Raw genomic sequence first — 22,487 nt, 5'->3', positions numbered from 1 at the left:
GTGGTTGTGCTTCACAGTTCTGACTGTGTGAAAGACAGAGCTAACAATGACAAGCCAGACTGGATAGAGTGCTCTTTTCAGTGAAGAAGTATTGATTTATGTATCATTATTCCCAGAGTACATTAGACGCCATATGCTCTGAATACCAAAGGCATGTTCTGTTTACTTTGTACCATTATGCAGAGTCCTTTCCTTAATAATGAAATAAAAAATGTGATTTATAATGGAAAAAAAACAATGAACGCATGACACAGGGATAAAAGGCGAAGCAAGAGCAGATAAAAGCATTGCAACTTTATGAGCTGGCCACACACTAAATTCAGCAATTATTTCAAGATGGAAAAAAACCTTTGACTTCATTTCTTTTTACACTGACAAACATCCATTTGTCATTGTTTGGGTCTCAATTAGCCAAGCAGTGAATGATAAAACCCTTTATGAAGACATGAATACCACAGAAAGAGGCTGCAAATCTGTAGTTCGCCATCCACAGCAAGTTTATATCTAAGAGAGAGATGAATAAAAATCCAATAAATATGTATTTTATCCTTGAATCTGAACAAGACATGTCATGCCTTCCTCAGCCCCCATAGAAAAAAAGTTTTAACTAGTGAAAATGTAAAGTGAAACCGTCTACATAGTCAGTGTTGGTTGGACATGTTCATCTCCATATCATTTACAGCAAAGCATATACCATCAGATCGCCTTCAATATAACCTTGCAATTATTGTTGAATTTATAGTAACCATCTGTCAAACGCTGGCTTAGTGACCACAAAATAACAACCAATAGTTTTATGGCTTCCTGCCCAAATGTCAGTGTATTTAGGCTGCAGACAAGAATATCTTCTTTATAAAAAAAAAAAAAAACCTACCCAAGTGATTAATAGCTCTGAGTGGAAATGAAAGAATGTTTGACTTTACATAACTAATTATTATTATTAGTCATTAGTTATTAGTAAGATAATGAGAAAATGAGGGTGTGCATATGAAAGGTTCAACTGGACTGAAATACTTATAACCTTTTATTTATATCTCTCATCTATGTTGGATAGAGAGACCACAAATACTTGGACCAAACACTCCTTCAGCAATGTCGTAGTACGGTAGTAACATTGCTTTTATTTTGAGTAAACCAACCAGGAATTCATCTAATTAAATACGAGAAACAGCAGACAGGCTTTTAAGAATGTAGGAATGTAGGATTGCCTGGATCTAGGTGTGATGAGCTATTTTGGCACAATTATTGACTACAGATACACCATGAGAAAGTCAATCAAACTCAATCAATCAAACGGAGTAATAGTTGACTGATGGGCTTCCCAGAGGTGTAATGGAAAAGCCCTGTCATTGGGAGATCAAGGTCAAATCCTGATGATGCCACAGCCATTCGTGGTCGGAAGTCCAAGAAATTGGCCCTTTTCTCTTAGTGGGAAGGGAATCAATATTTCAATCAGTGCAACACTAACCAATTTTGAGCATCTGTGAGCTTATATATACAGAAGGGAACAGGAAGCATGTTCCTCTGACCGTGTTCAGTTGCCCTGTGAGATCTGGAGTAGAGGTGTGTGTGGGTGTATGTTCTTTTAATCCCACTAGTTCCCAAAGGAATTCTGACCAATCCGGTCCACTCCTGCAGTTATTTTGGTTTGTACCCACCTGCAATATTTTTTGTACAAACTTAGTCGGTTCTATTTCTCAAATAAAAATATAAACAAATTAGTCATTTCAACCGTAGTAACCCTGACCAGAAAAAAACAGTTCCTGCACTGTGCAGTGCCACATGAGCAGCTCCCATGTTAATGAACATGCCTCTCTTTGATCCACAATCTTCATATCAATGTATGTCTATATACAGAATTTTCATATGACCTTAAAAAAAAATACTGGCTTCTGCTATTTTTGTTGGGTCCTGTGGGTCCCAGTCCCTATGCACCCCTTTTATCTAGAGGACCTTCTCTATTTGTACATTTAACAGAAAACACACACACACACACACACACACACACACACACACACACACACACACACACAGGAAGCTATAAAACACTGATAGAGCACCAGAAATGTATGACTCTAAGTAGCCATTGCTAGAGATGGCAGGTGCCTAATAAAATAAACCCACCCGCTGCTCTACAACTGCACAACCAACAAGCTCAGTTTATTCTAGTGAGAGTTATAAAATCGCTCACAAAACATACCTGCTCTATTTACGCTAAATTTGCTTCTTCACACATTATTAAAACGCTCTGTAGGGCACTAAAATAATCACCGAAAAAGAACCAAACTAGGTCCTAGTGTAGTGGTGTGTCAGTATAAACAAATGGAGCAATAAAAGGAACTGTTGGCTAAACAGCATCTCAGAGAGGTAATACACCACTGAGAATTTCATAGGTTACCATGAGAACTGGGGAGAAGCTGGAACATCCTGATCAGAAAAGAGCATCACTGTTTCACATACCACTGTTTCACTGTGATTGGAGCATAGCAGTGGTAAAATTCACTTTTACTGCTGCACCAACTGTTCTGAATCACGAATGATATTAGCAGAGCCACCTATACATGTCTTGTATACAGTTAATAACAGTTGTTCTTTTTTTTGTACCTTCATTTTAAAAAAAAAAAAACGTACTAAAATAAAGATGCCAAAATAGTTTGTGACAAAACAATTATGTCAAATTACTTGTGAACAGCACCCTGTACTTTGTGTCTTGATATAGCTGTAAGGTTCTGTAATTTGTAAAACAATCTGTATTTAATGTTTTTACTTAAATATCAACCTTTATTTTATTATTCCATTACTGCCACAAATATTTTTAACATTATCATTGCAGGTAGTTTCATGGTTTAAAGTGTTGGATCGCAAACATTCAAGCATTTGAACTGACTGATTGTAGAATCTTCTTTGCTATGACACAAAGAAGGAACACAAAAAGAAGTTAGACATCACATTCGTAAACACACATAAACATGCACACAAATTCACAATGATAATGATGTACTTCAATTTGATTTGTACAACGTGATCCAACTACGTGTCTGCGCACAGTACAGGAATCCTTCAGACTGCACCAGACTCATCTCTGGTTAAAGTGAAGGGTTTCTTTTCCCATTTGTGGAAAGCACAGATAGAAAAAGGGAGACAGACAGACAGAGAGAGAGAGAGAGAGAGAGAGAGAGAGAGAGAGAGAGAGATGGTAAATGACAGGAACAATTTGATTATTTACTCAAATGAAGACAAGTAGAAAGGAAATCTCTTAAATGGAAAACAAATAAATAATGTTCAGGTGTTTATTCTTGGAAGAAGTTATTAAAATTAAATATTACAAAAACAACAAATAACACCAGTCTCAAATCCCTAACAAAGACTCAGCTTGGCTGGAAAATGACTTTTTTCCAACCAAACTTTACCTCCCATTTGGCAAAGCCAAATGTGCGTGTGGTGTCCCACTCACTTTTACCCCATTGTCCCTGTCACCGTTTCCCCCTGGCACAATGAGTGATGGGGCATATGGCCAAAGCCACCAGTGGCTGGAGATCATCTCCAGGTTTCCTGTGGGCCTGCGGCTGCTCACTGCCAGTCAGAGCCATGCTATAACAGACACCCCCACCTCGGCAACTCGCTCTGGCTTTTATCTAATCTCAGGTGCCTCCACTAATGGCTTAATGTTTCCTCTGTCCTTTCAATCGGTGCGTTTCCATTTTCTCTCTAATGTCTGATTCCCACGCGCTTAAGTATACAGTGGCCTTTCGGAGACATCATCATGTGTCTCATGTTGCTACAGCATCACTTCCTTTATTTTACAAGGTCAGTGGCAGCAGGACAGAATGTACTCATTGCTGGCACTTCATGGCGCACATTGTCATTCTTCATATTTTTAAACTAGACAGTTGTCCCTGGTGAGCCTTGTCTATTACACTGAGGCCAGGCTTCCAGAATCCAGAACTTTTGAGGCTGGGGTTGAGGCTTGGGCTGTAGCCTCAGCTGAAAACATGTTTAGTGGACTGGGTGGTCCAGCTGTTGTACTGGGAAGCACAAATAAGAGTAAGGACCTCTCAGTTCTATGCTCAGTGGCCCAACACAAACAGGAGCAGGAATGTGGAGCTCCAGCAGTCTAATATGAGCGCATGTGCAGAGCAAGATGCAGAAAGCAGATATCAAGTGCCTCATAGCCTCATACTTCAGGGATTATGAGTAAATAAAAGTTATATATAAATCTCTCATAAAAAAATCTTAATTATCCAATAAAACCTATTATGACGCTTGGTTTTCCATCTTCTGCCAAGTGCCAAGAACAATAATTCTATTTCACAATCCTCACCAGAGCACAAACACACTCTTTCAATCTTTCAACAAATCCTAAACACAATTTTATCTATATTAAACCCGTGTCACTGTGTAGATATAAAAACTAGACATAGAAGAAACTACATTCTAAATGGGAAGCAACATTATAAAAATCTAAACGTGTACAAAATGAATAACCCACAGATGGTCCCTCTTGCTTTCTATTCTCTACATAAAAGATTGGATACTGTGTTGATTTTACATTTAAACAATGTCTGTCCTGTAAATAATAACACACTAGTGTAGTTTAGATTGTCGGCTAGATACTGTATTTTTGGAAGGAGTATTTCACATTATCACACAGTTATTCACTATCTATTCATTATCTATTAAGTTTATAACATGTATCATTTTAGTTGATACTCAGTGCACATGCCATGTGCCTGAGGTGGGCAAAAGCCTTTTGTATCCCCAATTTGAGAAAATGACCACAAAACGTACTGAGCTTACTTGTCTTGAAATTTCAGCTGAATCCTGTATAACTTCATCATGCATAAGCGGCACGTAATAAAGCAAAAGACAAACTGCACACAATCTGACCCTGAGAGTGTATTAAAAGCTTGCTTTAATCATGATACTATTAATAATGGCTGGTAATCCACAGCACTGAAGAAGAAGTTTGGTGGTAAGCGAGTTTCAGGCTGTTGGGGTAAAGCTTTCATTAAGAGCTGCTGTGATACAGGCAGGGTGTCTGATTCGGGCCCAGAAAAGAGACAGGAATCGCGAGGGAGTTTCGCTGCACAGAGTAATATGTCACATCTTATCGGTTAAGGAATTTAGCAGCGTTAATTCTCCACATTTGGAGAAGACAAAATGAACTGATTTTGTTTGGCTTGTGTAGTGTAAAATTATCAGCTCTCTGAATGCCTGGTGTTTCTCAGAGTCAGGACTTGGATCACAAATAGATGTTGGCATGAGTATTGTGTAAATAAGTTTTGTGGTTTTTTGTTTTTGGGGTTTTTTTTTTTTTTCATTATCTGGTAGCAAATTAAAAAAGGTAAATCTACGGCATGACTTTGGAAGAGTGACGTGATCATAAGATTCTCTGATTCTGACAGAATCGAAGGCTACTAACAAAAATAAAATCTTCAAAATGGATTTTTATAACAAAATAACGTAAAATTCTTGGGTTGTGTAAGCACTAATAATCAACAGTAGAACAATACTCCATCTTTAATGCTCTGTAAAATGTGCACGTTTAAAGAAAACTATCAGAAATACACTGTATTTAAGACTTAAGCAATGAAGTCTGTCACTGGACTGTTTTTATTTTCCCCCACAGATGCTTATATTATTTATGAATATGTTGACCTGCATTGTCAAAATACACTGAAAATGGTTTACTAACGGCCCGTTAATCAGGTTAGAGGTATTTAATTAAGTCTTATGCATTAACAAAAATGTATATGTTATATATTTATTGTGAGAGTAACAGTTAGCTAGTTATCTAACTGTAGAGTTACAAGCCAAAAATACAGCAACAACAAAAAACAATGATGTTTCTCTTATTTAATCCCAGCACACTCTGTTCAGAGCTGTATTGAGTACTGAACTGATTCAGAGTAAATGTTGCTTCATCCATAGAGCAAAATGACTTTAGCTCTCATAAATGGAGAATGATAATGCTTTTAAAATACAAGCCAGGCATTTTCAAATAAACACAAATATGAAAAGATAGGATTTATTAGATTTCTTTTTGCATGGTCATTACTTTTTTTTTTTAATTTCCAGTAAAATTGGACCAATTCCAAATGCTATTATGGAAACTCATAGATTGGAAATATAGCAGTGGTATTCAAAATCAATTGTGTTTACCATAAATTGCTGAAAGTGGAACACAATCTACTGCTCAGAAGAGATGTGGAGACAAACAATGTTCTGCATGGACATTGCAGGAAATATCTAGAAGTTTTTTGTATTGTGTCTTAAAAAAATCTATACAACACACTACATTTTATACAATAATTATTAATTAATTATACTTATTATACTTATTATTATTATTATTATTATTATTATTATTATTATTTATTTTAAATAAGTTATTAAACAATTGACTCATTCAGACTGACAAAAGACTGCCTGTAAGCAGCCAGTGAACTGCCCTGAATGTGAGTGAGTGAATGAAAGAATGAAGGAATGAAAGAGTAAGGAAAAAAAGGAACAACTTGTAAGTACTGACTTCATTAGTCCTTGAAAGAAATTTATTATCCCTGTAATCAATGTTCTGTATTTAAAAAAAAAAAAAAAAAAAACTACATTGTACATTAACAGAGAACTACATGGGAGACACTATGGAAAACTGTATCCTTCAATAAATAAATGCAAAATTTGTTTAAAAAAATCAGCTAGCAAAAGTTTTTGCTATGTGGTACATGATGTACCGCTGAGCACAGATTACTTCAGTCATACACTTTGATGTATGTTACACAGTTTTGCTGCCAATTCCTTTAAATGTTGTTACTCTTTATCAGATACCATATAAAAGGATAACAAGCCAGACTAAATAAGCTGATCCTGATGTTCCTGATTGCAAATGAAAAAGCTAGCATTGTTAAATACATCTCATTAGCAGTTAAGCATATGTGCAAAGATTCCATCCTCACGGCACATCAAAGCAAGTTCATGAAAAATCACCACAACAAAAGCAGAATCTTGAAAAGGCCAATAAAACGTCTGTGTTCATGACACCACAGCTCTCTTTTTACTTTTCCCTGCTTGCAAAAGAGATTAAAAGAAGGCAGACTATTTAATGTTTTAACAAATTTCCAACATGAATCGGTCTGAAAGTGTTACATTATTTTTTACTTTGTAGTAATATGTACAATAACCAACCCTCACTAGTTAAATCGCAGGAGCACACAATGTCATGTAAGATGAGGGAACATTTTTGGTTAGTTTCAACCATGGACTCGATCATAGTAAGAACTTAATGTACTATAATATAGTTTAGAGTTTAGAGTATTTAATATTTAATGGAAACAAAACCACAAAAACTTCACTTCGAGGGGCAGGTCTGGGAAGCAAAAAAAGAACCAAACAATAAAAATCAAAAAGAGAAAGAGAGAATAATTTCTAAGTTGTTTTTTTTTTTTTTATCTCAGTAAGAAAGTCTGCTTCCATTAAGACTGTACTCCTGTAACCCTCGTACACCATGAAAGCAATATGAAATCTTTTATGTTTAATTTAATTTTTGTGGAATACAAAATGGAGAACAATCAGAACTGCAGTCAAAGTGGAATGTATTTGACTAAGTCAAACAGCACTAGCATGCCATGATCAAAGCAGCGTGCAAGAGTAAATGGGAATGCAGCACAACATCCTCCACATGCACTGCTGCAAAACAGCTTCATAATTGCATCAGAACTCCATTTTGTTTCGGAGAAAAAGGGTGAGGCCTGCCTCTCAAATGCTGGATCACTGTGCATCAACTGTAAAACTTATATCTAGAAATGAACTAGGAGAAAAAAAATTGTATCATGATAAATAATCACTACTCCTATGAGTAACACTAATAAAACATCTTGAACATTGCCTTCTTCTTTTTCTATTCACAAACAGTCAGCATTTTTCAGCATTCATTCATCTACAGCAACCGCTCAAATGCTTCCATGGAAACCTGTCTGAGCTGTTCATTTGCCTGAATGGTGAGGCGTGTGTTTGACTCTCAGCTCGGAAGCGCAGACACAACAGGGTGCAATAACAGTTCAGGAATGCTTACTGTTTTGGTCAGTGCACATTTGCAGTGCCTTGCTGAGTCAAGCTAACAGTAATTGAAATAAATTTGATAAAATGCAATGCAAAGCGATGTTGCTTTGTGATTTACAAAGGCAGAGTAAGATTTTACAAAAGTATTAGAACTGTAGAAAAACCACCACTGTCATTATCTCTCAAACTATGTCCAGTTTAGAAGAAATGGCTTCGAGCTGTTTGGGAGCTGAAAGACTCGGCTCATTTGGTGAGCTGAGCTAAATGATCTGACTCACTGAAAAAGAGCCCAAATTTCTTGTAAATATGGCAACTTCCTCCTCACAGTGGTGATGCAATAGTCTCTAAAGCAAATCCTGATTCAATTCAATTTAATTTATATAGCGCGTTTAACAATGGACATTGTCACGAAGCAGCTTTGCAGTGATCCAAATATAAAATTTTAATTAAAATTTTTTAATGATTCCTTATAAGCAAGCTAGAGGCAATGGTGGCAAGGAACAATTCCCTGAAAACCTCGATGATGGAGGATAAAGTACGTTTTGAGACTAGGTGAGACTATTTGTGTTCACTGTCCAAAGTGCTGCACATTCATAAATATGCTACTTAACAGGCTACAGGCTGGTGTTGCTCGGGTTACTGTCTGTGGGTCTGTTCTGGGTTCTCTGGTTTCCTCCTGCCTCCCAAAAATATGTTAATAGATGGACTGGCAAAATTGCCTATAGGTGTGAATGACTGTGTGAATGTGTGTGGGACTCCATGTGATGGGTTAGTGTCCCATCCAGGGTATATCCCTTTCTCATACCCAGTGTTTCTGGGATAGGCTCCAGTTTCATTGCAGCAATAACCAAGATAAAGTATTTTCTGAATATGAATGAATGAAATTAAAGTTGCCATGAAAGGCACAAACTGCTTTAAGCAAAGTTGTACATATTTTTCTGGGAAAACACAAAAATACACATTAGATTTCCTTTTTCATTATATTTCTTCATCTTCGAAAAAGGAGAGTTATCTTGTTCTTTTAGTGTTATTTTACTGACTGACCATTAAATGATGTAAATGCTGCCCAAACATTGTTCTTGAAACATGCAATAATGCACTATACAATCATTATTAAACACCAGCTTTGTGCTAGTGTTCACCTTTAATGGACAAAAGTGTTGTAACTGAAAAAAGTATAAACTATTCTTTTAAAGCAACAAATCAGTGGAAACCACACAATACTGCACTCATAGGTACTTAATAGGACAGAAATTGTCCAGCAATGCTTATAAACTATATTCCATGTTATGTATTCTCTTTTATGGGCTGTCAAAGCTGAGCACAGCTCTATCCATGGGATTTCAGCTCTGTCTAATGTCAGGTGCCCCTCGAGGTGATCAAAGATTTTCCTTCCACTTTTCATACTCCCCCAGGAACACAGGCATGACACCATGTTTATCACCATCTCTTTGCACATATTCATGATCTGTAATTTGTTTGAGTTTGTCTCAGATCTTTTTTTCCATTGAGTGAGAGCCAATGCTGGGTTTAACACACCTTTTAACTGTGAGAACTAGCAGCTTATGTTTTATTTCGAGAGACATGTTTTGACTATGATAGCAGTGGGAACCATCACAACTGAAAGAATCTGCACTGGTTAAAGTCAAAGTGATCATCACATTGAAGTGTCCAATGTCCTCATGGCCCACAAAATGACCATCCAATGCAGGTTACGTCAACAGTCAGTGAATTAACAGGTTTTGTTCAGTTCTCATTCCCAGCCACACACGCAGTAAAGACAAATCGGCCATATCAGATGATGGATGGATCTCACTTGCAGAAAGTGCATGGAATGACAGGAAACGTTTCCCATCACATAACAGGGTCTGTAAACCTTGGTAGCTCTGTAATTTACATACACCATATGGAACGACCCATACAAAAATACAGATCCTTTAAAAATAAATTCTGCTTTTGGCATTTCAAAAACACTGAAACTTTGTTTTGACCACTGAAAAAAGGAGTGTTTTTAAAGCACTTTCAGGGCACCATGCACACACATACTTATTCACACCGAGGGGCATGTTTTGGGAGGTGAGAAGAAACCAGAGAACCCAGAGGAAACCCATGCAAACACGGGGAGAACATGTGAAACTCCATAGAGACAGTAATCCAAGCTCAAAATGAAACCTACAATCATGGAGCTGTGAGGCAGCAACACTATCCACCCAGAGGGTGAGTTATTGTAACTCATACTTTTACAATGGTTCTGTGGACAATAGCTGTGTACAATATAAAAGCTGCATCCCAGTGTGCAAGACAAAGTACTTTGTATTCACTGCTGTATGACTGACCTCTTTGTGCTCAATGATGTTGCACAAACTATATAAAGGAGTTATTTTTAAAGAAACACTGTCAGTTGCAATCAAAATAATTCAATCCCCCATTGCAAATCAGGTTCATTGTCAAAACTGACAAACGTTCAGCTGTTTACAATAAACAAATCAAACAAAAGGATTTATTTTTTACATCTTACATATTTTTTACCCTTATCCAGAGTGACTTACATTTATCTCATTTATACAACCGAGCAATTTTAGGCTTAAGGGCCTTGCCCAAGGGCCCAAAAGTGGTAGCTTGGCAGTGCAGGGGCTTGAACTGCTGACCTTCTAATCAGTAACACAGAGCCTTTAACCACTGAGCTACCAAAACAATTGAAATATTTCAACACAACGAATGCTTCAAGTGGTTTCCCCAAATTCAACTGAAAATGCAAATTATAATGATTTCTCCAGTCTCAAAATTATTCTACCCCTTCATGAAAAGCATCTTTAGTACTTAGTAGAGCACTCTTTTGCAGTTATGACCTGCGGCAAATAACATGCATAGCCAGACACCATGCTTGACTGTGGACAGAGTATTCATTCTTCTTCCTTCAGACATACCGCTGATCCATCGTGCCGAAAAGTTCCAGTTTTGTTTCATCACTCCACAGAACAGAATCCCAAACCTTGTGTAGCTTATTTATATGATTATGAGCCGACTTTTCTTGTGCTGTTGGGTCAGTAGTGGTGTACAGGTTGGATATATAGCATGGAAACCTTCTGCACTTAGTACATACCTTACTGTGCTCACTGAAACCTCAGTACCTGTTGCCAACAAGTCTTGCTGCAGGTCTTGTGCAGTCACTCGAGGGTTTTTCACAACCTGCCTTCTCAGAAATCTGGTTGCAGCCATTGATAGCTTCCTTTTTCTGCCCCGTCCAGGTATTTCATTAATTTTCTGCCCCTAGCAAGTTCAGGTATTTCACGTGTTCTAGCTCAAGCACACCTGATGCAAGTAATGAAGCCCTTGATTAGTTATATCAGGTGTGCTTGAGACAACACCTCTTTTGCATATTTGTGCTGTTGTGTGGGATTCTATTCAGGGAGTTGAATAATTTTGAGACTGGAGAAATCATTATAAGTTGCATTTTCAGTTGAATTAGGGGAAACCATTTGAAGAATTCATTGTGTTGAACTATTTCAATTGCTTTTGTTTGATTTGTTCATTGCAAACAGCTGAAAGTCTGTAAATTTTGACAATAAAACTTATTTGCAATGGGGTTGAATCATTTTGATTGCAACTGTAACTGGGGTGTAGCACATCAAACTGTTTAAACTGTGTGAATGGAGTAAACTTCAGGGTCAGGTAGTGTGTGCAATCTACATATAGTCAGCATAGATATTTCTATTTCAACTCCCGGGGTAGTGAGATTCACCTGGATAACCCTCTGGTGCATGTGAACATGAAAGTAATGAAATGAAAGTAATGAAATGACATATGTCGCAGTATTTGCAATAAATAGCATTCCCTTTCTTCTTGCCTCATACACACATGCTGGACCACATGTACACCATATGGCGCTGTTTAACTGCTTGTGACTGTGGTCAGAGATACAGATGACCTGTGCTCCGCAGCGTCTCTATGGCATTAGCTTCGAGTTGGGTTTCTCGTGAGTTAGCTCTATGAACTGCTCTGAGTTTTTGCTCAGTAGTGGCACACATCTTTCATCCTACCAATGGCTTGGGTTCTCCCTCAGTGCCATTTCCTCCTAGCATTTCACATCCCCCATGCCGTCTACCGAACCTGTGAATATGTGTCACTAGGCTGGTTGAGTGGGTCTCCCTTGCCATACTGCACACTCTCTCCCTGAGCTAAAATGACATACGCGATCATACCTGTGCCGTGCGTGTTACGGGGTGATAACTAAAGGTTATGTAGTTAGAAGTGTAAGTGGCAACATAAACACTCTACCAGTACACCATTACATCAGGCAAGTATTAGTTAAATGTTTTGGATATAAATGCACAAAGTCAGACATTCATGCTACAAAAAAGTAAATGCCAGTGGCATTTGGCTTTCTGTAATACCTCACTTTCAACAGTGCTTTTATTTAATTCCAAAACAGTGAAAAACATGGAGTTCATAATTATTTTGTTGTGTTTTTATTGCCTTGTCAGATATTACAAAAGAAAACATTGGGATGAAAAATACACTCACTTGTATTTTGAATATGACCATTTGTGCAAGTAACACAGCATGTGCGTGACACACCACAGCTGCTCAGTGATTCTATTCATTTTACACACATCAAGTATGCAGAAACTGGAGCATTCCTTTCTGTGTTTTCATGCACTGGTTTAGTATAAGTTGCACAAGTTTAGTATACAGTGCAAATGTCTGTTCTGACTGCATGATTATTACAAACATACAGTCTGTGTATATAATTGCATAAACTTCATCCTGGTGTAAACTGCACTGTGCTTACATGGCTTTCTGGGCCAATATCATGATCCAAATTATGTCTGCAATTATTTTGTAAATCCCAACTATCCGCCCGGTTACGTTCTCTTACGTTTCAGAACATCCAAAAAAGTAAAATAATTTACAGTACACGGTCCCCTCTGAAAGTATAAGAATGGCAAGCCCAAATCTTTTGTTTTTGCTATACACTAAAGACATTTGGCTTTGAGATTATGAATATGAGATGATAGATCAGAATTTTAGCTTTCATTTCCTGATATTTACATCTATATCTGTTAACAACTTAGAACATGGCACGTTTTGTTTAAACTAAAGATGCACCGATGTATCGGCCAATAATCGCTATCGGCCGATAAAGGCATTTTTCACGGTATCTACCATCGGCCGATAGTTTAGAAATATCTGATGATCAGGGCTGATTATATCCTGTCAATCAAAAGAGGGCGGGAAAACACATCAATTTCGTGCTGTGTGTAAAGATGATGCCTCTTATGTGGAATGACGACAAAACTGCAGTTTGTAATCTCTGCACTGCTAAAATTTTACACTGGACGCAGCAGCAGTGAAGCAGGAGTTTCGACGCTAATACAGCAGCCCTCCAGGCAGTCAACATGTTTTTATTTTTTTTGCCGCGGTGTTCGAGCTGCTCGTGCTGAATTAAAGTGCCAGTACACTGTTGAAAGATTTAAATGAAGATAAGTTGACAAAACGTATATATTTATATCCAGTTATATATTATCCAGTTTCATATCCAGTTAATATTAATATGAGTTAATATATAAAAGATTTACATGATATATTACCAGTTTGATGTTCAGTGATGAAGTAGAAATGCTTTTGTTTGTGGTGAGTGAATGTGAAGCCTAACAGGAGTTTTTTTTTTAATTCAGTCACTTAATTCTGTTAATATGGATTAATAACATTCAATAAGTTAACTAATATTACTTACTTCAGAATTTAGTTAATGTGTTAATGTTAATGTGAGTAATGTGTTTTCTGTTTATGAGACCAGTTACTGTGAAACAACTTGTTTGCATTTCTTTCAGAATTGTGGAATTAATTATTATTAATTTAAAAGAAGACATATAAGGCAGAGCTATCGGTATTGGCCGATATCACTAGGAATAATCGGTTATCTGTATCGGCTGAGAAATTTAGTATTGGTGCATCTCTATTTTAAACCCAACCATTTTTCAAGTGATCAAATATACTAGAACATGTAACTGACAGGTGTTCCTTGTTGCCCAGGTGTGCCTTCATAGATTGATTGTTTAAACAGATAATAGCTCTGAATGTCTACTCTTGGTTTCACCTGTGAAGACAACATTTGTTAAAAAAGGATCAACCAACATGAAGACCAAAGAGCTGTCTATGGAAGAAAGGCAAGCCATTTTGTAGTTGAGTGAAGAGGAAAAATCTATCAGAGCCATTGCACAAGCATTGGGCATAGCCAAAACAACAATTTGGGATGAAAGTTAATGACCGAAATATTGTAAGAGCTGCGAAGGAAAACCCAACAAAAGTCAGTGACTCCACAGGGCAGGGGTGAAGGTATCACAATCCATGGTCTTTGAGAGCAGAAACATAGAGGCCATACAACAAGATGTAAACCACTCATCAGCAGTAAGAATCGGAAAGCCAGACTGGAATTCACAAAGAAATATGAGTCACAAATATTCTGGAACCAAGATTAACCTCAACCAAAGTGATGGAAAGGTCAAAGTGTGGAGAAAGAAAAGATCTCATGATCCAAAACATATAAGCTCATCTATGCAACATGGTGGAGGTCGTGTCATCATGGCTTGGGCTTGCATGGCTGCTTCAGGAACAGGCTCACTAATCTTTATTGATGCTGTAACTCATGATGGTAGCAGCAGAATGAATTCAGAAGTCTACAGAAACATGTCTGCCAATCTATACAGAGAAATGCATCCAATTTAACTGGGAGGAACATCATCATGCAGCAAGACAGTGACCTAAAAAACACACACCTCCAACACAACAAAGAACTTCATCGGGGGGAAATTGGAATGTTTTAGACTGGCCAAGTCAATCACCTAACCCAGCTGAGCTTGCAGAGGAGACTGAAGGGAGAAACCTCCCAAAACAAACAATAAGTATAAGCGGCTGCGGTACAAGCCGGGAAAAGCAAAATAAAAAAAGAATGCAACAGTTTGGTGAAGTCAGTGGTTCGCAGGCTTGATGCAGTTATTGCAACCAAATATTAAAGTTGCAGTATGTAACTTTTTTTACTTAAAAGCGACAGAGACCATCCTAAAACAGGAATAAATATCAGCATGGCTTTTGAGAGGTGGCAACAGCTCTGAGATAAGAAGGGACTGAAGACTGACACAGAGATGGCTTTTTTTCTGCTGAACAGGTAATGACATTTCAGTGGCTCAATAGGTAACTAGCTAACATTAGCACACTTATTTGCTTGATTCAGCTAGGTATCGAGTTTCCTATGTTGTTGTTTTTTGTTTGTATGTTTTGTTATGGTCAGTGTGGTAAAGTGCACTTATTTTCTACTAGCCATGAGAGAGAGCAATTCACCTCTACTCCAAGAAAACCTTATCCACTGCCACCTCCATAATCAAGTATTGGAGCTAATATACAACCCGTATGTATTCCTCAAACCATCAGATTCATCGCCACAGAGGAGAAGTTCTGGAGCACATCCTATGTAAAAACAAATAATAATAATAATTAAAAAAAAACTCTGCAAGCAACTTGCAAGTCCATGTTTCAAACAGAGATGGAGAGTTTGAAAACATAGAGAGGCAAAAGTTCAACACTACAACTTTAAGTGGTCTTACGTTAATTTACTTTAAGGCAATCTGTTCCAATACTTTTGCTCACCAAAAAATTGGGTGGTCTGCCACCAAAGGTGCCATGTTCTAAGTTGTTTAGCAAATCTAGATGTACATATCAGGAAATGAATGCTGAAATTCTGATCTAGCATCAAAACAAAAAACAATAGAATACTTTCGGAGGGGGCTGTTTATATTAACTCAAAATACAAAATTCATGCAAGGGGGATAACCAAGCCTCCTGCCCACAAACACAGAGACACTCAATAGGAAATCATTTGCTTCAGTGGTGCACAAATACAGACCACAGTCATGTCAGTCTCTGTCATAGCACTTATTCTTATGTTCGGTCAGTTTGGGAGAGAGATATGTAGGAAAGATGATAGACCTTTTCATCTCCCTCATTGTTGTCATGTCAGTCAAGTGGTGTATTATGGGGATGATTTGTTTACAGCAAGTAAAATGACAGGACTAAAGAAGTGGCATGAATATTATAAAAGAATATTATAAAAGAAGGCCACCAGCCTTTGTTCAACACAGCATGATTGCTAGCCTCAGTGCGCAAGAGTGACTGATAAGACACTTGGCTCTAATAAGAGAAATTCCTGCACATATCATAACCAACTGTGGAAATATTCTCGTGTATACGTGCATGAAGCAGGTGTACTGGTGTTAATGTAGCGGTGCACTGTAGTGACTTATATCAACAGCCAATGCATGGAAATTTCAATTCAACAGATAAAATTAATACTAATATACTCTTCACATCATCATGCTGAGACAAACTACGGTGAATTTGTTCTCACATAGCTAATTTGGTTTGTCTAGTTTCAGTTCCTTGGTGAGGTTCATGTGCCTTTCACAATCAAGTAGTTTTTAGATTACTGCTGGGTAAGAACAGATTTTAAACAACGCTATCTTCATTTTCAGTAGCAAAACAACATCTCTATTGTTAATGTCATCTTGTTGCAACACACAAATAAATGTCTTTGCACATTTGTACATTTTCACATAATAGAATAAGGACCAAAAAATTCTTTATAATTTTTTTTTTTTTTTTTTTTTTAAACAGCAGTATTCAGCAAGCCTAGATATTAAATAGTGGATATAAAAGCAGGCAGTAATACCTACAATAAAACTGTACATTAAAACCAGACAAGGTTAGAACTAAAATGTACAAAGTACTTGTGTTTAGCTGCTAAATGTTTCACCTGATGAAGGAAAAAAAAAAAACAGCTCTATTCAGTGAATAACATACAGCAAGTTGTTATATTTTGGTGCCAACATGCTCCAAAGAGTGGACCTGCCCCTGATGAAAGGAATGTCACTTCTGTCTTTGTGACTGGTTTCCCATCTCATGTCCCATGATTCTCAAACAATTATCCAACTGCCTCAGCGCCTTATAACAAAATCAAGCTTCACTAGCACCACTATAAAACTTCTCTTTTTCAAAAACAGCCCAATACTGTCATCTCTAATAAAGCACCCAAAGCATCACTGTAGTTTTAACACTTAATGCAGCTTTATATGGATGAGCTCTCTAGACTGAGAATCCTCTGCATCTTTGTTTTTCTTGGTCAGTTAAATCTGTGATAAAAGTGTGATGTTCTAACTGCTGTGGGACGATGTGGTCTCTGCAGATGTAACAACTTAACCTCTGTAACCTCTGCTGTGCTGTCTGCACAAATAAAACAACAACATCCTGCCTTGCAACCCCTCTCAGCGCCCCAATCATACCAGCCAAGTGACAGCTCGCCTCCCCTGCTCACATTACACAGCAGCTTGAAGAGCTCTCTTAAAACGACGTTTGCACAAAGTCAAAACATTTAGCAACCAGTGGAGAAAAGGTTTCACTAAACAGCAATATCCTGAGTACCGAATTACCTTTCCTAGTGTTTATGCGTGCTACGCGGGAATGAAATGAACGCCGGTATTATTTTGGTGTGTGAGCATTGGATATCGATGATATCAGAGTGCTGAGTATCAACCGATACCACAAGTCTTACGTTCAAGGCAGAATCTGTGTGCTCAGTCATCTCACATGTTCATGACATAAAATGAACCAAATAATAAGTGGATCAAAACGGAAATCAAACCATAAACAAAACTTGTTTTTTGTTTGTTTGTTTTTTTTAGACAAGTGAGTGTCCTATACTCCAATACTCAAAACCTTTTGAAAGTGTTGATAAGGACATGAAACACAAGTCCTCCTAACATATTTTGCATTTGGACTGGCCACTCTGTCACTTATGTTGCTTGGGTCCAGAACAAGTGTAGTAAACTCCCTATCACAGCTGCTGCGCTGAAATGAAACAGTGCAGCATTTATCACTACAAATGAAAATCTTTCACATTATCTCCACAAATATATAGAAATGTCTGGTGGGAATAATATCCAAAGCCTCAATTAACATTAACATTGTGCGCATATTAACTTGTGTCAAGTAAGAGTGAGGGAAGTCCTAAAATGAATGCAATAACGTCCAATGTCACATTACAGGAGACATAAAAGATAAAAATTAATATTTTATCGTGATGTAAATCTGTGCGCGTTAAATCAACAGGTGAGAGCTAAACAGATGCATGCTGTGCAACACATGGGGAATGATAGCGTAGAGAGAGAGAGAGAGCACTCACACGAACGCGTGGTAGACGAAGGCCCAGGCGCGCGGTCTCTCCAGCACGTTGTATAGGTAGTTCTGCAGCTTCCGGTAGCGCACGTTCCGCCGGCCGCTCTGCGCGCCGTACGCCAGCGGCTTGCCGAGCAGACTGAGGCGGGCGCCGCGGGCTCTCCTCGCACTCTCGGCGCTGCTCATCCCCCCGCGTCCGCCCTCCACATCCTTCAGGCCGTAGTTCTCGGCCCGGCGCCCCGGAGACGTTTTCATCCAGAGCCCAGAGGTGCTTTCGTCGCCGCCGTGGTCGCGCGGCATTGCATCGCCAGCGCCGGCTGGACACGCGCGCTTGGCACCGGCAAGGCGCGCATATAAAGTCAAGTGCGACGGAGAAACTTTAACTAGAGCTTCGGTCACAATGTTCAAATTCTCATCAGCGGGGTTTGTCTTTATTAGAGCTCACCGGATACAACGAGGGTCTTCGTCTGATGCGTTTCACCTGCTTACAAGTGGCGAGCATCCGCGCTGCTCTCTCGCTTTGTGTGCACGAGCCGCCTCGAACCCGGACTTCTGAAGAAGTGTCACCATGTCAGGGGTAGAAATCTGATGAGGGGAGGGCACCTGCCGACACCAACGTAAGCTTCTCGTTCCCCTCCCTCTGTCCCTGAGTGTGAAAGATACGCTCTTTTACTCAAGCCCAGAAACACACACACACACGCGCACACGTGCGCGCGCGCGGAACGGCTTCAGCTCTCAGTCTACCGGCGTGTGTGAGACACTTCAGTGCAGCTGAATCCGTTATGAAGCTTCGCCACAACGCAGACGGCGCTTCTGTCATCTCCCGTAATTTACGCAAGAAATGAGGTAGGGCGTCATTCACAGATATTTAACGAAATATCACGTTCCAGAGTGTTTTTGCCACCTCAGATCGACTCGTCCTGTAAATGTCCATTTATGTCAGTGTTAAAGCAGAGGGAGAGGGCCGTATACGGAGAGCAGAGCCGAGGCTCTCTCTCTCTCTCTCTCTCTCTCTCTCTCTGAAGGAAAACATTAACTAAATAACTGGCCAAGTGCTCGACGAATTAAACAATAAATCTAAAACTAAGGGGAAACTAATAGCGTACTATAAAGTCCTAATATTTACGCTAGGTAATACACTCATATACTGTTATAACAGCTAATTAGTTCATAAACAAGGCTTCATATAGTTCACAAGAAAGTCAGGAGAAGGGCTGAAACAAGCGGTTAGCCGGTTAGCTTTAATGAGTTACTGGTTCATATTTACTCACTGTAGAGGAGCGGGTTTCTCACAGAGGACGACTTTGGGCTACATTACAAGGCGCACAAATTAACAAGATTCCTCCATATTAAGAGAGGAGTCATTTTTCGTATGTTTCCTGTCCTTTTTTTTTTGTCTGTCAGCTTTTAACCCGTGAGTGATTTTAATAATCAAGCTCTGATTCCGCCACCGCCGAAGGACAGTCGCGCGCTCGCCATTCCTGCACGCGGGGAGCTGAGCGCCTGTCACGCCAACCACGTGACAGTACAGTACTGTACAGTACACACACACACACACACACGCACACAGAGCTGCTAGCTACTGCAACTATCTTTGTGAGGTATTTCCACTGGCAGTTATTAATACAGCTAATGAATTTTATGCCCACTCTGTTGTTGTTGTTTTTTTTAAACAGCCGAATGTCCACATGAGGTCAAAACAGTCAGATACTCCTGTCTTTCACCTAAGTTTAAACATTAAACCACTAAAACATCTACAGTGCTGTGAAAAAGTATTTGCTTCCATCCTGATATCTTCTGTTTTTGTGTAGGCCTATATTTCATACTAAATAGTTTTAGATCTTCAAACGAAATACTGTACAACATAAAACAAAGGCAACCTGAGTAAACACATAACAGTTTATTTATTTTTATTTTTTTTGAAGCAAAAAATAATCCAACACCTATCACCCATGTGAAAAACTAATTGCCCCCTTAAACTTTAATCAGGTTGTGCCACCTTTAGCAGCAATAACTGCAACAAAACGCTTCTGATAACTGGAGATCATTCTTTCACTTACTTCTAGGACGAGGATTTACTCCTATGCTTTGGATCACTGTTGCGCTGCATAACCCAGTTGGGATGGAGTTTCAATTTACATTGACATTCTCCTTTAGGATTTTCTGGTAGAGAGCAGAATTCATGTTTACCTCGATTACTGCAAGTTGCCCAGGTCCTGAAGCAGTAAAGCAACCCCACACCATCACACTTCCACCACCATGCTTGACTGTAGGTATGATGTTCATTTTGTAGAATTCTGCATTTGGTTTATGCCAGATGTGATGGGACCCTGTCTTCCAAACAGTTCCATTTTTGACAGAACATTCTCTCACAGTCTTTGAGGATCATCAAAGTGTGTTTTGGCAAAATTCAGACGAGCCTTAACGTTCTTCTTTGTTAGCAGTGGTTTTCACCTCAACACTTTTCCATGGATGCCATTTTTGCTCAGTGTCTTTGTGATAGAAGAGTCATAAACAGTGACTTTTATTGGTGCAAAAGAGGCCTGTAGTTCCTTTTGATGTTGTCCGTGGCTCTTTTGTGACTTGCTGAATGAGTCATTGCTGTGCTCTTGGAGGGAAGTTTCACTACTGTGCTGAGTTTTTCCATTTGGAGATAGTGTCTCTCACTGTGGTTCTTTGGAGTCCCAGAGCCTTTGAAATAGTTTTGTAACCCTTCCCAGACTGATCACCTTCTTCCTCATCATTTCTGGAATTTCTTTCAATTTTGGCATAGTGTGTTACTGGGTAAGACCTTTTAACCAACTTCATGCTGTTGAAAAAGTTCTATTTCAGTGTTGATTTGATTGAACAGGGTTTGCAGTAATCAGACCTGTTTGCGTCTAGTCCAGCTGAACCCCATTATGAATGCAGTTTCATCGATTTGGGCAGTTATCAAAAACATTTTCACATTGGATACATATTTTGCTTCAATAAATAACTATCATTTAAAAACTGTATTTTGTGTTTACTCAGGTTGCCTTTGTTTTGTCTTGGATTCTGTTTTAATTTCTGAAACTTTTTAGTATGAAATATACACAGAAACAGAAGAAATCAGGATGGGACAAATACTTTGTCATAGCACTGTATTTGGAAAATTAGTTGAATAGTCCTGTCCCCCTTACAAGTGCAGATATGGTTTTTAAGCACTGATTGTGGACCATTTAAACATCTGTATACATCTAATTTAAAGCAGATTCCTCTTTGCTACCTTTGTCCAGAAAAGCCTAACATGGAAAAATTTAAAGTACATACCAATAACTAATAATTAAACTATAATGAATTATTTTATATTGAATATTTTAATTTATACAAATAATGTAAAAAATGATTGAGTAAATCAAATGATTGAGAATCAAATAAAAGAGTTTCACTTATAAAATACATATGGGTAAAATGGGGACAGAACTGCAGCAATTTAAAAAACGTAACAAGGTAAAATCTTTATTAATTACTTACTGTACTTCAAGTATTTAGAGATACACAAAGTTAAGGCATGACTGGACTGTTGTGCCTATCTTTACAACAGCTTATAATTAGCAAAGCAACATGCTCATTATATGCTTATTATAGATTATATGTACAAAACAGACCCGCACAAAAGTGATCACTCACATGAGTTATTACACACATATACACTCTAAGTATGCCAACATTTAAAATAAATAAATAAAGTTAATAATGAGCTTTTAAACTGCATGGTGTTCTTTCATGCTCATGGTGTTCTTCATGCTCTTTCATAGACAATAGTGTAAGACGGAAAAGCCAAGTACAAATACACTTGTGCATACAAAATTAACCACAAATGAAATATACTGTGCATCTCAGTAGTTGTAGTTAAGAAGAGTGTGAGATCATGATTGTATTTCTCTGGCAGCTTCCTGACAGAGGACTATGCCAGTGCATGCACTGAAAATGTTGCACACAGTTTACAGGAATACACACTCTAGTGGCATGAGCTTGTCATTACAGTTTGATATTTAAAAGGACTTAATGCTTCTATGGCTATTAAGCAATTGCTGGTGGCAATTATGATTGGGTGATCTACGTCCATGCCACATCCTCCGAGTCCATCACCCTGAAACAGATTTCTGCAGAATATGCAAATGACATGGTGCTGAGAGGCCAGATCATTTGGGTAACAATTCTAGTCATTGAAATAGTGCACA

The 22,487-nt window shown here is 38.4% G+C and overlaps 1 protein-coding gene across 11 annotated transcripts in view; it reads right to left on the bottom strand.

Annotated features, from left to right (window-relative positions):
- kcnq5a (potassium voltage-gated channel, KQT-like subfamily, member 5a) overlaps positions 1–18,585 on the bottom strand; it is a 132,589-nt gene extending 114,004 nt beyond the window's left edge. For all 11 annotated transcript variants that reach the window (XM_017464354.3, XM_017464360.3, XM_047154124.2 and 8 more), the window contains exon 1: positions 18,290–18,585. In XM_017464354.3, coding sequence (XP_017319843.1) covers positions 18,290–18,582 — 293 coding nt within the window. In that variant the 5' untranslated portion in view covers positions 18,583–18,585. The remainder of the gene's footprint in view (positions 1–18,289) is intronic.
- Between the last annotated feature and the right edge of the window lie 3,902 nt (positions 18,586–22,487).

This window comes from Ictalurus punctatus, chromosome 3, assembly GCF_001660625.3.
Source record: "Ictalurus punctatus breed USDA103 chromosome 3, Coco_2.0, whole genome shotgun sequence".
Classification (NCBI taxonomy): domain Eukaryota; kingdom Metazoa; phylum Chordata; class Actinopteri; order Siluriformes; family Ictaluridae; genus Ictalurus; species Ictalurus punctatus.
The sequence above is the reverse complement of the archived record's forward strand: the minus strand, read 5'-3'. Positions and strand labels throughout refer to the sequence as shown.